The sequence below is a fragment of the Oryzias latipes genome, chromosome 12, assembly GCF_053564925.1.
Source record: "Oryzias latipes strain Hd-rR chromosome 12, Olatipes_Hd-rR_3.1".
Classification (NCBI taxonomy): domain Eukaryota; kingdom Metazoa; phylum Chordata; class Actinopteri; order Beloniformes; family Adrianichthyidae; genus Oryzias; species Oryzias latipes.
Window position 1 is genome coordinate 6,385,379 of NC_136248.1, and position 15,992 is coordinate 6,401,370.

At 41.7% G+C, this 15,992-nt stretch overlaps 1 protein-coding gene across 2 annotated transcripts in view; it reads right to left on the bottom strand.

The window, feature by feature from the left end:
• tln1 (talin 1) overlaps window positions 1–15,992 on the bottom strand; it is a 77,138-nt gene that overhangs the window by 52,643 nt on the left and 8,503 nt on the right. For both annotated transcript variants that reach the window (XM_078955969.1, XM_011482023.3), the window contains exons 2-6: window positions 9,965–10,034; window positions 4,919–5,081; window positions 3,080–3,177; window positions 972–1,101; window positions 650–802 (exon numbers count right to left, since the gene is read on the bottom strand). In XM_078955969.1, the coding sequence (XP_078812095.1) occupies window positions 650–802; window positions 972–1,101; window positions 3,080–3,177; window positions 4,919–5,048 (511 nt within the window). In that variant the 5' untranslated portion in view covers window positions 5,049–5,081; window positions 9,965–10,034. The remainder of the gene's footprint in view (window positions 1–649; window positions 803–971; window positions 1,102–3,079; window positions 3,178–4,918; window positions 5,082–9,964; window positions 10,035–15,992) is intronic.

The following is a 15,992-nucleotide window of genomic DNA, read 5'->3' on the forward strand; positions in this document are numbered from 1 at the left end:
TCTCCATGTGGGAAAGTCCAACTGCTGGACTGATTCTGTGGACAGGTGTCTTTAATTCAGGTGACAGGTTGATCAGGAGAGTCTAACCGGTCTGTGTGAACCAGAACTCTTCATGGTTAATCTCTCAGTAAAATGCAAATAACTTTACATACATTATTTAAAGTCAATTTCTTGATTTTCTTTTGTGATGTTCAAATGAACCTTCCATTAAAATGACAGACTGCCCATTTGTTTTTAAGTGAGCAAACCTACAAAATCAGCAAATAATTTAAATACGCATTTCCTAGGTATAGATCTACAACTTTATGTCTGTGGTATAAACAGGAGGGAAACGTCAAAGTCACAGCACTGTAGTTTCAGCTGCTAGAACAGCAGATTTTTGACCAGATTTTCTAAATTTTGCAATGAAATGTATTCCTGTGTTGTCTATAAAAAGATTGTCACTTTTGTTTCCTAAATGGATGAAAATGCTACGTCTGCATGACGGCTGTTTCAGTTTTTGTGTCATTAGCTTAAAGTCTCCCACTGGTGAGAGCAAAGCTGCGTGAAGTGTTTCTGTCAGGTGTCAGACATGTAAGGTCATGTGAGCTTTGCAGACATGAGTGTTGGGGACTGCAGCAGACTAGGAGGCCGGACTCTGGTCACTCACGCTCGTCATCTGTGTGGAGCTTCTGCTTCAGCTTCTCCATCTTCTTGTCATCTCTCAGCAGAGTCTTGTCCTTCTTCAGCGTTCCCGTGGTCTCCTCTTTCTTCTCCTCGCCAATGTCGTGCACCAGCGAGTATTCATCATAGTTTGTGATGCCTGTAGCGCACAGATCATCGTGAGTGCAGGTCACACTTTCTATTTACATCACATGCGGGTCAAAGTAAAAACTAAATTAAACAAAAACCTGCATGGGAACAACATCCCAGTTTGGGAAGGGTTAACAGACATTCAGAGCTCAGGAAAAGACTGAGCGACACAGACTGACCGATCCGGGCACAGATGGTCATGAGCATGTCACTGACGATCTTAGAGTCGTCCACCATGACGGTCTTCACGGTGCCGTCCAGCATTCGGATCTTCAGAGGCCTCTGCTTCTTCTTGTAGTCCAAAGTGTCCTATCAGAGGAGAGTAGATCAAGCTCACATTCAAAAGCTCCCTAAGCAAAAAGTAGCACACTTGAAGTTTATTTTACTACAGATACTTGATTATAAGTCTACTATAGGCCATGCATGAGTAGTGAAGGACGTGCACTAACTGAATACTTTTTTAGATTAAATGTGGATGGCTCAGTAGGCTGGGTGTGGGACCTCCCAGGGGGGGCAATGAGCTTAATCCAGAGTGGATCCTGAGGCAACACTACTACCTATATAGCCACAAGTACGCCTGTGCTGGTCCACCACATAGTACATTGAAAAGTAAACATCCAAGTATATTGTGTCACTTTTAACATAGAGCATAAGTACACTTGTAGTATATTTAAATAGACTACATTTTGCTAGGAGCTGAACTGCTTTCTGCTTTGTTTTTAGTGTTTTTGTGTCAGAGTGAGGTTGATACTAACAATCTCCCGCTTTCCAGACAAAACTGCATTAAATGTCCATTAATACATTAAAATGTTACAATGTCTTTATTTATTTTAATTTAATTTTTACTTGTCCTGTACAGTACCTTAGTGAATAAATACCAGATCTTTCCTGTTGAAACTATGAAAGACATGTTTTTGGACTGTGGGAGGAAGCTGGAGCGCCCGGGACGCACACACACAAACTCCACACAGAAAAGACCCAGCTGGGATTTGAACCGGGAACTTCTTTCATATATCTCCACTATTGCTCCGCCCTGAATCAGCATTTATAACAAATACGCACAATCCAAACAGACACATATTTTGTTTGTTAAACTTTAATTTAATTCAGCAAATGAATAAAATACACAGCTCTATTGACAGTTTGGTTGGTTAAATCCGTTTTGTTATTCGTAAATTCATGTTTAAAGGAATTTTAAGTGTCAAAGATAAAAACAAAATCAATCCAACAGTGAGGAGAACAGGGTCACGTATCCGAAGCAGTTTTTGTTGGCCTCTGTCAGCCCTCTTGTTTCCCCACATCCTGGTGAATCAGGACTTTTAATCAAGTGAAGTCATCTAAAGCAGTTTTTCACTCCTGCAGGACCCGTTTCCCAGCATGCTTTACTCATTATCCTGCCCCGACTATGGATTCAAACATGTGACAATGAGATATCTGCAGAGCTGATGAGCATGAACATGCAGGGCAGTTAGTCCTGGAACTACAGCCCTTTTTCCTGACGAGTGCTTTAGGGGGAAGGAGTTATAGCTGTGCCAAATCTTTAAATGCATTCGCAGAAACATGTATTGTTTGCGCCGCTGGAAATTATTCTCTTGCAAGTTCTTTCTTTTCCCTGAAATACAGAAAGGATTGCTTAAAAGATTTGGCATGAATAGAACTCCATTTAAGGGTATTTTGTTGTTTGCTTATCGCCTGGTATTAACACCATATTTTCTGCACTAGAAGGTGCACTTGAAAGCCTTAATATAAAAAAATAAAAAAAATTATAATTAATTATAATCCAAACCCACTTATAGATGGATTCATTCTGGGTGTGCTTGCTGATGCTGAAGTCACATCATGAAGTTTGGTTGGGGATATTATGAATAACGCAGCTACAGAGTAGCAGTCGTTTTTTTTTACATGTTACTAACAAGGTCAGGAGTTAGCATAATCACAGTAACGTTTGTTTTAGCGGTCTGTATCTGCCGGTGTCACAAGCCGCATAAGACTTTTTCTTAGTCCTGTATCTCCCATGTAAAAGATGAAACATTGCACTCTTGTCCTTGGGGTGGGGCGGGGTGGGGGGTTAAAATTAGACTAGGAAAAAGAGAAGGCATTACCTAAATACTGTGGATAAAATTTGCAATTGTTGGAATGGCTGAATCGAGTGAAATGTAAAATCTGTTTCGGATTTTTTTTCACTGTAATGAAAATTGAATAAAAAGAATATGGCCAAAAAAAAAAAGAAACACTAAGTTCATTCAAATGCGTTCTCGTTTGGAGTCAGCTTCTCAGCGTGACTTACCCCGTTCCTTAACATGTAGTAGTCCAGAGCCTTTCCTGCTTCCAACCAGATGCCTTTCTTTGGGTCTTCATCAGACAAAAACAGGCCATAGTCATTGGCTACAAGAACAAGCAGAAGTTAGTGTGGAGCTAAAGACAAAAACATTCAACTGTCACGTCAAGATTTATGCTGGTTTAACACAAAATGGTCTCTCTGGTAGAAATTTTTCTTGCAAAGGTGATCACAGAGTATGCACCTTTCAGAACAAAAGCAATTCAGAGTTCAGAAAAGAAATGTTTTTGATTGCATCTAGTACTGATAATTCTAGTTTTAACCAAAAAAAATCAATAGGAAAAACAAAGAATGTGTTTATTTAATCAGTAGAAAATGAGTGGTTCCCACAAACAAAGACAAAGAGTTGCGCATTTGGGCTTCTTGCTCTGCAGATATGAAATGAGGAGCGTGCTGGAACAGGTAAAGCATACTTTTTGTGTTGAAATCGCAGCTGTCAAAAGGCATGATTTACATAGCCAGGGGCAAAAGAAAACTGATTATTTAGCGACTCTGAAATCCCACAGGTATCTGTTTATGCTTGGAAGCACTTTAGGGACCAAAATCTTCTGTTTAACAGCTCCAACTCAACACGGACGGTTTCTAGGCTCAAGCTGTGCACGGTCATTGAAGCTGAATACGGCAGTGCAACACCGGTGAGGTCTTAGCCACTCCTTAGTCCACAGAGCATTCACTCTCTGAGGATGAGGAGGACAGGAAGGGCGAGAAGAATTAACAGAGTTCACTCAGTCTTCTCAGAGGAAAACCACACCTAAAAAGTGAAAAAGTAACAGATTGAAAGAAACATTTCTTAAAGGGTGTTTGACAGCAGGATGGGGAACAGAGGATGTTAGACAGCATGATGTAAGGAAGAAGAATGGAAGCCCATGAACCACCTGCCATGGTATCAATGAGTCTTATTCAAGGTCCAGTACTTCAGGGTGTTTACTTTCAAGCACTAAAATTTGAAAATACTTCACTTAAACTCCATGAAATAAAACTGCTTTCAATTAGCTTTCAATATATGAAAACAGGAAATTATAATCACTGTTTGGTAAACACGGAATACTGTAGAAAAAAGATCAACAAAACTCATCAGACTGGTTGAAGTCACTGGTTAGGAAGCTAGGAGACTACGGTAGATTAAATTATGACTGTAGATTTAAAGTAGTTTATACAGCAGACCGTAAAGAAAAGCTTCTCTCCTGCCCTTCACCAAACTTTTCTCCTCACAATAAGGTGTTTTCTGTATGATGTTTGCAGTTTTGAATGCTTTTTTTTTTCCTTTTTAAAACTGTGCACTGTGTCCTGATTGGCTGGAGACATTGTCAATCAATCTTCTTCAGGCCATGTCTCCTGTACAGAATGAGCTCATCCTGACAAATTTACATAATTCTTTGATTCATATCAGGCCTTTGTGTTCATTCTGTAATTATTCTTTGAATGTTTGAACTTTGAGAGTTTAAACAAGTGAGAAAAGTAAATAAAGTGTGCAGTGAGGGGTTTTGCAGCCTGAAATGGGTTATTTTTAGAACTAAACTCTTATGATAAATGAGGGAACACTGTACACGATCAATGTTTTTTAAACATTTCCATGTATTCTTTTAACTGCATTAGTATGAATCCAAACTAGAGGTTTCTTTTACTATAATAAAAAAATGTATTGTACCTTCCTAACATGATTGTTACCTGGATATTTCAGAGAAATATCACAATTTTGATGCAACTTTTTCTTTGATTAAGTCCCGTGTGTGTGTTTGTGCGTGTTGCTGGAGTTGACATGCACGACACATAGCAGAGGAAACTCACGCTGTCCCAGTTGGGCCTCGGGAACCCGCTCCCTGATGATGCGACAGGCGTCGTAGACCATGGTGGAGGGCTCAAACTGCATGGTCTTCACTACATTTCCCACACCGATCTTAAGCGACAGGGCAACCATGATTGCTGCTCTGCACCTCCGCCCGGCTCACACCTGCACAAAAGCAGAAGAGGTCATTTTAAAACGAGGACCCACAGGTTTACTAAACCAAGACTCCTGAGGACAACTTCCTGTACGAAAGCACGTGTCTACCAAACACACCAAAATTAGTTACTACATCTATGTATTGTCAATACACTAAGTACAATTTATCACGTCATCTGTTTGGGCAGCACTGATTCACAGCTGAAGACTGACATCAGCACAGAATCAGTGAGTTCAATCAAAGAATCACAGAATTATTTCAATGTTTCCAAACCCTTTTTACTTAAAGACCCACTCCAATGAGGTTTTTAAAATGTTCTTGAGGCATTTTTATGAGGATTTAGCTAAAAAAAATAGCATTTCTGAGTTTTTTTCTTCATTCAAACTGTTGTGAATCATGAGCAAATGAAAAAATGCCGTTTGAAAACACGCCAACTAGGCCACAAGCTCCCTGCTCCCATTTCTGAGAAACGGGAAGAGGAAGTGGGAGGGGGTCCTCCGTGCCAACGGTCCCGCCCACAATTTACTTCTTATGAACTATTGCCGCTCTGCAGAATTTATGTATAAGAAAACAAGAGTTTTTTTTAATTATGGTTAAAACAGCATTATCAAGATTAAAAGACACTTTTGAAACAGACGGTTGTCTTTAATGTGCTTCAGTTATAAATAGAGTTGCTCAATAATTCAATTCAATTTTATTTGCATAGCCCAAATTCACAACAACAGTCGTCTCAATGGGCTTTCGTATAGGTAATTGAAAAAGTTAAACATAAAATCAAAAGGATCATGAATTCATAGAATTCAATAGGAAAATGTTAAATTGAACTAACAAACAGACTAAGCTATACTGGCATCCCTGCCCTTGGACCCCCCTTCGCAGCAAGCAAAAACTCCTAAAAAAAACGGACTCCAGAAAAAATGAAAAAACCTCAGGGGTGTCCCCATGAAGGAGGGATCCTCCCCCAGGACGGACAGGCGATGTACCAGAACTCTTAGAGAAGAATTAACTTATCTAACTCTACAACTACACATTTAAAGTCCAGCAGACGAGCTTCATCCAGCCAAAGTTGGGGGGACGGCCGGGGGCGCGGAGTCGAGCCAGAGACAGGATCCACAGCCAGGTGTAGGAGCAGTAGTAGAGACGAGGTACACGGCCAGGTACAGAGCAGAGACGAGCCAGAGGCAGAGGCAGTAATGCCTTTACTCAAAACACCTTATAGTGATACTGCTACTATTATAACAAATGAACTGTTTATGGGACATTAACGTGTTACTATCTTTACTTGCCCGAAGGCTGATTCCGTGTGGGACTTTTCTTTTGGTTGTTGCATGTGAAAACATCACGGATGTTGTGCATCATAACAGACACACAAGCAGCTTAGAGCTGAATGAAATCCAGGACTCTCAGCCATAGAGCGGCAGGTGGATTACAGATCCATTCATCCGAATAAGCAAACTACATTTTTTTCGATAAAGTAGTGATTTTTGTGTGACGTTTAAGCTTATTGCAAGAGAGGAAGGAAACCACAAACAGTATACTCCTCTGTAGTCAGAGTTTCATGTGGCTGGATTCTGTTAGTTTAGGTTTGTTATTGTAAGTACATGTTCTTAATAGCTTATCTGGTTAAATAAATAAATAAATAAAATAGGCTGCAATGGTCCAAAGAGAACAGAAAGAAGTGTTTTAAAGTACATGTTGAGGAAAATCCCTCTGTCCCAGCAGACGTCCAAAGCTGCTTATGAGCAGACAGCATCATGAACGAGTGGAGCAGACCTTCAGCCAGTTTGCTTGAGCAAAACATCAAATCTAACGATCAAAGTAAAAAGGTCACTTTGGATGAAAGAATCTGCTTTGAGCTATACATGATAAAGAGAAAAGTGCCTAAAGTTTAAGATGACAGCATGTTCTAAAGGTGGCCTAGAGAATAATTAGGAACATTAATCATAATGTTTAGTGAAAGTGATCTTAAAGTCCCACTCCATCCATCCAACCATCCATCCATCTATCATCCATCCATCCTGTACAGCAGGGGTGTCAAACTCATTTTCACTGAGGGCCACATCAGCATAGTGGCTGTCCTCAAAGGGCCAGATATAACTTATGCATGTTACTAAATGTAATGAAAATAAACGTAACTACTCCTTAATGTTAAATAACTCATTTATTTATTTATTCTAACTTTTTAAAGTGACAATTACAGTTGCATAGAAAACATATGTTTGCTTGTTACTCTAACATAAATTCTTTTAAATTTGATTCTGTCAGGTTAGAATATATCGACAGTGTTTAAGTCCTAATGTATAGTTGCCCAATCCGATGTTTCAAGTCCAATTCCCCCCAGATATGAATAAATATACAACAATTTTTATTTTTATTTTAAGAAATTGAAAACTTTTATGCTCTCGCTGGCCTCATTTGGCCCTCGGGCCTTGAGTTTGACACATGCTGTAGAGGTTTTTAAGAAGAGGCTCAAGATTTAATTAATTTAGCTTTTAGATGCTTATTTATTCAATTAGTTTTAGTATAGGCTATTTTATCTATTTAATTTTATTTTATGCATCTTATTCTCAATTTTATGTTTTTATATTCATCTTACGTCTTTAATTTTAGTATTCTGTCATGATTTTAGCTCCAGTGTTTCTTGTGGAGATCTTTTCCTCCAGGGCTTGTCGGCTTGGTTGGTGGTTGTTGCCGCGGTTGTCGCCCTTGCTGGGGCAGCTGGAGTTTAACATTGCAGCCTCCCGGACGTGAATTGGACCCCTTGTTGTCCCGGTCTGGGTGGGCACTGTGGCGATGTTCCTACAGCAGAGCTGACTCCTGGTGTGAAAAGATTCCCAAATCCTGTTTCCTTACAGCAGAGCCAAGCCTTACATTTCTTTTAGAAGTTACTTTTATCAGTATTCATTGTTTGTGGGGTCATGGGTCGTATGTTTTAACGGAGGGGAGTGGGAAGGGTGAAGGGTGGGTTGGGTTTTTAGTGTAATATTGTGTGGGTTTTTTTATGTTAAAGCGCTTCGAGCTTCGCAATGCAAGCGAATCGCTATTTTATAAATAAAGTTTGATTTGATTTGATCCATCCATCCTCTTCCGCTCATCTGGGACCGGGTCGCGGGGCAGCAGTCTAAGCAAAGACGCCCAGACTTCCCTCGCTATGGCCGTTTCCTCTGGGGGGGTTACTGAGGCGTTCCCAGGTCACCCGACAGACGTAGTCTCTCCAGCGTGTCCTGGGTCTTCCCCGGGGCCTCCACCCAGTAGGACATACCCTGAACACCTCCCCAGGGAGGCATCCGAGAGGCATCCGGACTAGATCCCCGACCCACCTCAACTGGCTCCTATTGATGTGTTGGAGCAGCAGCTCTACTCCAATCTCTCTTGGAGTACAGCTCCCCACCACCTTTATGCAGTCGAGGGGTATGAGAGCTCGAGTGATCCCAGGAGCTGAGCCATCTGGGGCTTTTCCCCCTGTAAGGGTCGCATGTGGAAGACAGGTCCTGGGTGACGAGCGATTCAGAGCTCCCCTTTATGAGAAGAAGAACAAACGATTCTGTTGCGTTGCCCAGATTGGCGTCACCACGCCCCCACTGTGGAGCCAGGCCTGGGGTTGGGGCTCGCAGGCCAGCCCAAAGGAATGACTAGTATCACTCTCTCGTGGGTCAACCACCTGTAGGAAAGCTCAAAAGGGCCGGTGCAATGTGGTTTGGGTGGCAATCTCATGTACTCGATAATGAAAAAATGCTCCAGGGACATGTTAAAAACATTAAAAACATGATTTTCATTGGAGAGGGTCTTAAAATACAACAAATCTGATAAATACATTAAATCTAAGTGTTTACGTTTAAACCGCTTGGAGATGGAAATATCTATAATAATGTTAGTGATCAAAAATCAAACTTGCCACATGACTGCGGATGAAGAGCAAACAGTTCCCGAGTCCGATATGTAGGTGGGTTCTGGGTCTGCCTTTAGAACTCAGGCTAGTGTCAGTTTCATTTTATGTTCAATTTATGCGAAATTATACTAAAATCTGATTTTGACAACTACTTAAATAATAGTTTTTGTACAGTCTATCCTTTTATCTCTTATTATTCTTCCTATTCATGGTCATTGGACCAGTTATGACCTGTTCTAGCCATTAGGTCTGGGCTAAAAACAAAACAAGTACTGGTAATTGAAATCAACATAATTTTTCACTCAAAATACAGTTTATACATTTGATTCAAGACATTTGATTAATCAAATGGTTTATATAAGGTTTTTAACTAGATGAAAAACCATTTTAGTAGCCCATTAGCCCTGTCTCTGAAATGTCTCATTTTGAAAAATGTTTTTGTCCAAACCAGTTGTTTCATGGGACTGCATTCGGCTGTTTTTCTTTGGTCCCTCTGTTATGTGGCCGATTCTCAGCAACAGTTTCTGTCTTCTCATGATTTATTTTTTCAGGACTTTTTAATATTTGTATGGTTTCCTCTGTCAGGGTTTTACGATCATTTCTTTGTGTCAGCCTGGTTTTTATAAAAAGAATTCCTGCCAAATGTTCAAAAATGTCACCAACCGACTGGAATAGAAACTTAGAACGTAAATAACGTTTGTTCATATAGCATATTTCACAGATCACAATCCTAAAGTGCTTTATCTAAAACCAATGGCAAAATGCAAACGTAGATTTAGAAAAATAAAACCAACAAAAATTAAGTTGATTTAAAACAAAAAAACAAACAAAGAAGAGTTTGTTTATTGAAGGAGAGTCAGCTACCTGCAATGTAAGGAAGGGGGTTCAGACCCTAAGACCTACAGCCTGAAATGTAGGTTTAAATCAACCTAGAGACTGGTGTAAACACAGTGTCCATCATCAGGAGATGATGTCTGGAAGAGCCTGAAGACAAGCAGGTACCTGCTGGAAAGTGGTGTCCTCCTGTCAGCCTCCTGTCCCGTCAGAGGAGCAAGTCTGCCTCAAAGATGTCCTGGTTGAAGAAAATGTAAAAAAAAATTATTTAGAATGATGTTCTCAAACATCACTCATGCTATGTGCTTTTGTTGAAATGAGCTGAGAAAGGTGCATAATATATGCTCCAAATGCAGTATGAGACCATCACTTGAAGGTTTTTAAAGGTATTTCATGTACAACTATGAGAAATAAAACATAATCACACCCACGTAAAGACCCCCGCTAATGAAATGATGTTTTTAAGATGTTCTACTAGCATTTTTGTCCTGATGGAGGACAAACAGAGTGGGATTTTAAAGCGACTACATTCTGCAGCTGGTCAGCGGTTAATCCTCTTCCTGCCTGCTTCTTTCACTGCTTCATCCGTCATACTCTCATTTTTGTGTTTGCGTATGAGATACATATCACACCAAAATGTCTGAAATCTTAAAAACCCAGCATCCGATCATTTCCAAAGACTTCCAGGACCTGTGCGTTCATGTTTTTAGATCTGCTAAATATGAATTTTATGAAATCGTGGTGGGACTGTGACCAAGAAAAAGTTTAGACGAGCAGACACCGTGTTGTGCCTGCAGACCATCATAAACAAATGCTGAACATGTGTGCAGAAAAACATCACTCAGAGGAGGACAGAGAGTCTAGAAACAAGAACAAGTCTTTTCATCTGCCTCACAAAAACACTTATGAGGCTAATTTAGTGTATAAATACATAACTGGGGTGATTCTAGGTTAATAAACCATGAATGACTTTTGAGTCAGTCATTCTCAGAAAGATGAGAGCTGCTAAGTTGATCTGCCGTGTATGACGTGTAAAAAGGTATTTTAATGAGACACATGGCTGGGCATCACTGTCAGAATGCTCAAACTGATTTGATTTTACATCACATGTTTACAATTCAAAGAAACATCAATGTTTTGTTTTTTATCTAAAATTGAAATGGAACGAATATTATAGTAAATATAATAGTAGTGGTAAATGGAACGAATATAATAAACAGAAAAAGTAAATGGAACCAATCCAAATGGTGTTTTTTTACACAGGATCAGTCAGATCCTCTTAGTTTTAATGTAAAAAGTCTCTCTCTGAAAAGAAAGTCCGGCTTCAGAAATCTTTCACCTCACTGGCTGGATTGTATATTTATGGCACCTATAGAAGGGACAATGTTTCAGAAAAATCTGCATTTGTGTTATATTCAAGACAAAATTCACAAAAGCAGGCAGTCTTTGATTGGCAGGTCGATGACAAAGCCTCAGCTGTGTAACAACAGCTGTCAGACATGTCTGTCCCGCCTCCTTTCAGGAAGGCCACAGTTCAAGGCCGTCACATCCGCCACAGCGTCAATGCTGGCTTCACACAGACTCAGTGGATGTGGCTCACAGGAACACATCCCATGTCCAGCTTTTCTACAGCCACAAAGGGTTAAAAACATTTTTCCAAAAAGGAGGGGAGAGCCCACTGACTGTATAAGAGACCTGGACCGAGTGACTGTGACATGACCCATAGACAATGACTTACTTCAGTCAATTCAATGTGCCATTTTTTTCCATGTCTGGTTCCACGTTGAAACCAGACAAAGTCAGTAGGCAATGAATGGTCAGAGTCGTCTGAGTCAACATTTCTATGGCAATTACTCAAACCAATCAGGAGTGAGCTTGTTGGAAGGCCACACCCCTACCAGTTGAAACTAGGTTTGGGAGAATCTGTTAGTCACGTTTCAAACGTTCGACATAATAATAATAATAATAATAATAATAATAATACATTTTATTTATATGGCGCCTTTCTGGGCACTCAATGTCGCCTCACAGTACAAAGTATGTAAAAACATAAACATACAACAATAAAATTCCAGAACACAAAATAAGTTAACAGTTAAAAACAGCAATTTAAATATTATGAGCTAAAAGCATGATGGAAAAGGTGAGTTTTGAGGTGTTTGAAAAACTTAGGGAGTGAGTCCATATTTTGTAGATCAGACGGGAGGGAGTTCCAGAGTTGTGGGGCAGAGCTGTTGGATGCTCTACCCCCAATGGTAATTAGTCGTGTTCGTGCAATGGCCAGTCGAAGGGAGGAAGAGGATCTGAGGGAGCGAGTGGGGGTAGCAACTGTTAGGAGCTCTGAGAGATACGGAGGGGCAAAGTTGTGGAGGGCTTTGAAGGTTAAGATGAGGATTTTGTAGGTGATCCGGTGAGGTACTGGTAACCAATGAAGCTGCTGTAAGAAGGGTGTAATGTGGTGAATGGATGGGGTTTGGGTTATTATTCGAGCAGCTGAGTTTTGAACCAGTTGAGGCTTACGGAGGGTTTTATGTGGAAGTCCAGAAAGAAGGGAGTTGCAGTAGTCGATACGGGAGGTGACGAGACTGTGGACTAGGATAGCTGTGGAGTGAGGAGTGAGAGCGGGACGGAGACGACGAATGTTACGCAGATGGAAGTAAGCGGAGCGCGTGATGTTATTGATGTGGATAGTGAATGAAAGAATGTTGTCAAGGAGGACACCCAGACTCTTAACCTGAGGGGAGGGAAATATGGAGGAGTTGTCGAAGGAGAGAGAGAAATTATCAACTTTGCTTAGAGTGGATTTAGTGCCAACAACGAGGAGTTCGGTCTTATGGCAATTTAATTTAAGGAATTTTGACGTGTACCAGGATTTGACCTCAGAAAGACAATTGGAGAGGGAAGAAGGTGGAAAAGTAGAGCCAGGTTTGGAGGAGATGTAGAGCTGGGTGTCATCGGCACAGCAGTGAAAATGTATGTTGTATTTCCGAAAAATGTGGCCGAGGGGGAGAAGGTAGATGATGAAGAGAAGGGGCCCCAGGACAGAGCCCTGGGGCACACCTGTGGTGATTGGTGTGGCGGGAGAGGTGAATGATTTTAACCGGATGAACTGGGTGCGACCTGAGCGATATGAATGGAACCAGCTAAGGGGTAGGTTGGTGATGCCAATATCGGAAAGTCTGTCCAGAAGGATAGGGTGGGAGATGGTGTCAAACGCCGCACTTAGATCTAGCAGGAGGAGGATGGAGACTGAACCAGCATCTGCTGCAAGGAGGAGGTCGAGTAAAAAAAAAATTGTCCAGGTTGATGTCCTTAATCTTACGGAAGGTTATAGTACGGGGAAGGTTGGTTTTGGAGAGAGAGAGGTTGACCTTAAAAGATAAGCATATGGTCTGAAAAAGGGAAAATATCTGGTTTTACAGTCCAGAGGGTGAACACCTGAACGACAAACAAGGTCAAGCACATGTCCATTCTTATGGGTGGGGAAGTTGATGTGCTGATGAAGATCAAAGCTGTCCAGACAGGATGTAAAATCTTTGGTGAGGGTGTGGCTGACATTGTACATGTGAATATTAAAATCACCTAAGATTAATAAGTTGGATGAGAGCATGGAGAGATGAGTCAGAAGGTCTGAAAAGTCAGCGATAAAATCCTTATTAGGTTTTGGGGGTCGGTAGACAGTTGCAACAATAGTTGGGGTTGGTCCAGATAGCTGACATGCTGTAGCCTCGAATGATGGATAGGCAGGTACAGTCACGGGCGTGAGCCTCCAGTTCTCACGGTGGATCATAGCAAGTCCCCCCGCGCCCCGAGACGCGGGGGTGAGCGATGTAAACGAACCCCGGAGGTGTCGTGTCGTTCAGAGCGGTGACATCATTCGGCTGCTGCCAAGTCTCTGTTAGACACATGAAGTCCAACTTTCAGTCGATGAGGAGATCTTGGACGAGATGCCCCTTGTTCGTGAGCGAGCGGATGTTTAAGAGACCGAAGTTGGCTGTCGTGCTGGAGAGGTTAGCAGCAGTGGTGTCGTTAGCCACCCGGGCCAGGTGAGCCAGCGTGCCAGGGTCAGCGCGGCATCGGGAATTCCTCTGCATCGCCAGCCAGAAGCGCGCCAGCGTTCACTCGACCCGGAAGTGACATGAGACCTTTAAAAAGTGACTATTTTTCACACCATCAGTCGCACTGGAGTGTAAATTGCTCTTTCAGGAGAAATTTATTTAACTAAACACAGGAACAAGAACAGACATTTTTATCTTTAAAAACAAATCATAATAACGAAATAGATAACTATAATTGACTGAATATCTGCACACTTTGCTACCGTAACACACTGATGTTTATTCAACTTTATGGAACAAAGGAGGAATCTAGTATATTAGTGCAACATATGAACAATAGTTCAAATGACCATAGCATAAAGAACATGCTAATTAGTCAACTAAACTCTTTATATCAATATAACCACTAAATCTGTTGAATTCTACTTCCTCTGTGTCTCTTTGGAACAATTCCACCAAGTCTGACTGAAGACCATAAGACTCAGCTGTGTTTCTTCTTCTGTATTGCTGTCAGTAGCAAATACTAATACAAACATCTACAGCGCCCTCTAGTGGTTTTTGCTTTTTGATTTTATCGCATATAAGTCACACCATCGACCAAACTATGCTAAAAACGCGAATCATACTCTTAAAAAAATGTGGTAGTAAGAGCATTTTTTTAAAGGTATCAGATCAAGAATGGTTATTCTGAACGACAGAAAGACCGAGTAATAACTGGTTATTTCTCTATAAAAATCTATGGGATTTTGGCTTCTTGAAATCAGCGGATACTTCCTGTTGGAATGCGAGGCGGGTGTGGTCACTCAGTCCAGTTTTTATATACAGTCAAGGGAAAGTCCCAGGAGTGTCTTTAACCTTTGACCTTTGGTATGACTCCGTTCACAGACAAACAAATGTGAGTAATAAAAAATGACATTTGAATGAATACACCAACCACAGGAAACCACATGAAAGTCTGAATGTTTGCTTCCCAGAGAGAAATGAACGTTCTGACTCAAAAGGTGAGTTTCTGGTGTTTGTTCCTGCAGTCTGGACTGGAGGGAAGAGACTATGAACTCTCTGTGCAGGTTTCTTCATTACCTTGTGCCTCTAAAAACCCAGTAATGCATCATACATGTCTATAAAAGGTCTCCCAAGAAGAGAAACTCAACAATATAACTACAAACGTGTCTCAAATATGCGCATCCTGCACAACATGAAGCTGTTGCACATTTTGTTTCTGTGCTGCTCGCCTCGTCCTGCTCTGTTCTTGTTTTTTTCTCTTAAAGTTTGGCCATTTTCTTCAAGCAGAACTTCTCCTCCAGACAAACTTGGATCTTCCACTTCTCTAAAATGACAGGGTTCTCGTGAGATCACATGTCCTGATACCTATTTCCTGTTTTTTCACAGCCCTTCGCTTCCATAAAAGGGCATTTGAGACTTGAGCGTGCTCCAGCTATGATTAAGCCTGGAGCAAGGAGTCGCGTCTGCGCTGAGCGGGAGCTCAACCAAACCAGCAGGCTCAGTCGCGCCTCTGATGTTCAAACACAAAGCTTTCCTTGATGAGATCCGTCCTCGTTAATGATGTCACATTGTGGTTCGAGACCTCTGGGTAGGGGGTGGGGGGGGGGCTTTGAATCCAGAGCTGCTCGACCCAACTTCCTGTTCACTTCATGTCAACTGTTCTTTCCACTCAGTTTGCAAACTTCTGACACTGTTGTGCTTCTCAGTCCGCCCAAAGGAAGTGCAGAGTCACAACAGTAATTACAGCAGCTGCTCAGGAATGAGGAAGAGTGCGCCGAAAGAGCTGAGCGCGCCTGAACCCAGCGAGCAGAACCAGAGGAGCCTCAGACAGACCACCAGTCATTACGGGGGACCAGAACGGAGCAGGAGCTGGAGCGGGACGGCCTCCCGGCGCTGACTGAACGTCCTGTCCATCAACTCGAAATTTCCGGAGCAATGATGGCAGCGGGCAGTCATCAAACCACACACCCCACCCAGCCCATCCAGTCAGAAACCACACGTCAGAATCTCTATCTCGTGTTGTCCAGGACTGCCCCGACTGCACAGACACTGACAGCTCTGCAGAATCCATCCACAGATGCAGACGTGCCTGCAGTTTCCTGCTGAGCAGTTGACAAATTTAGCTAAATCAAAGA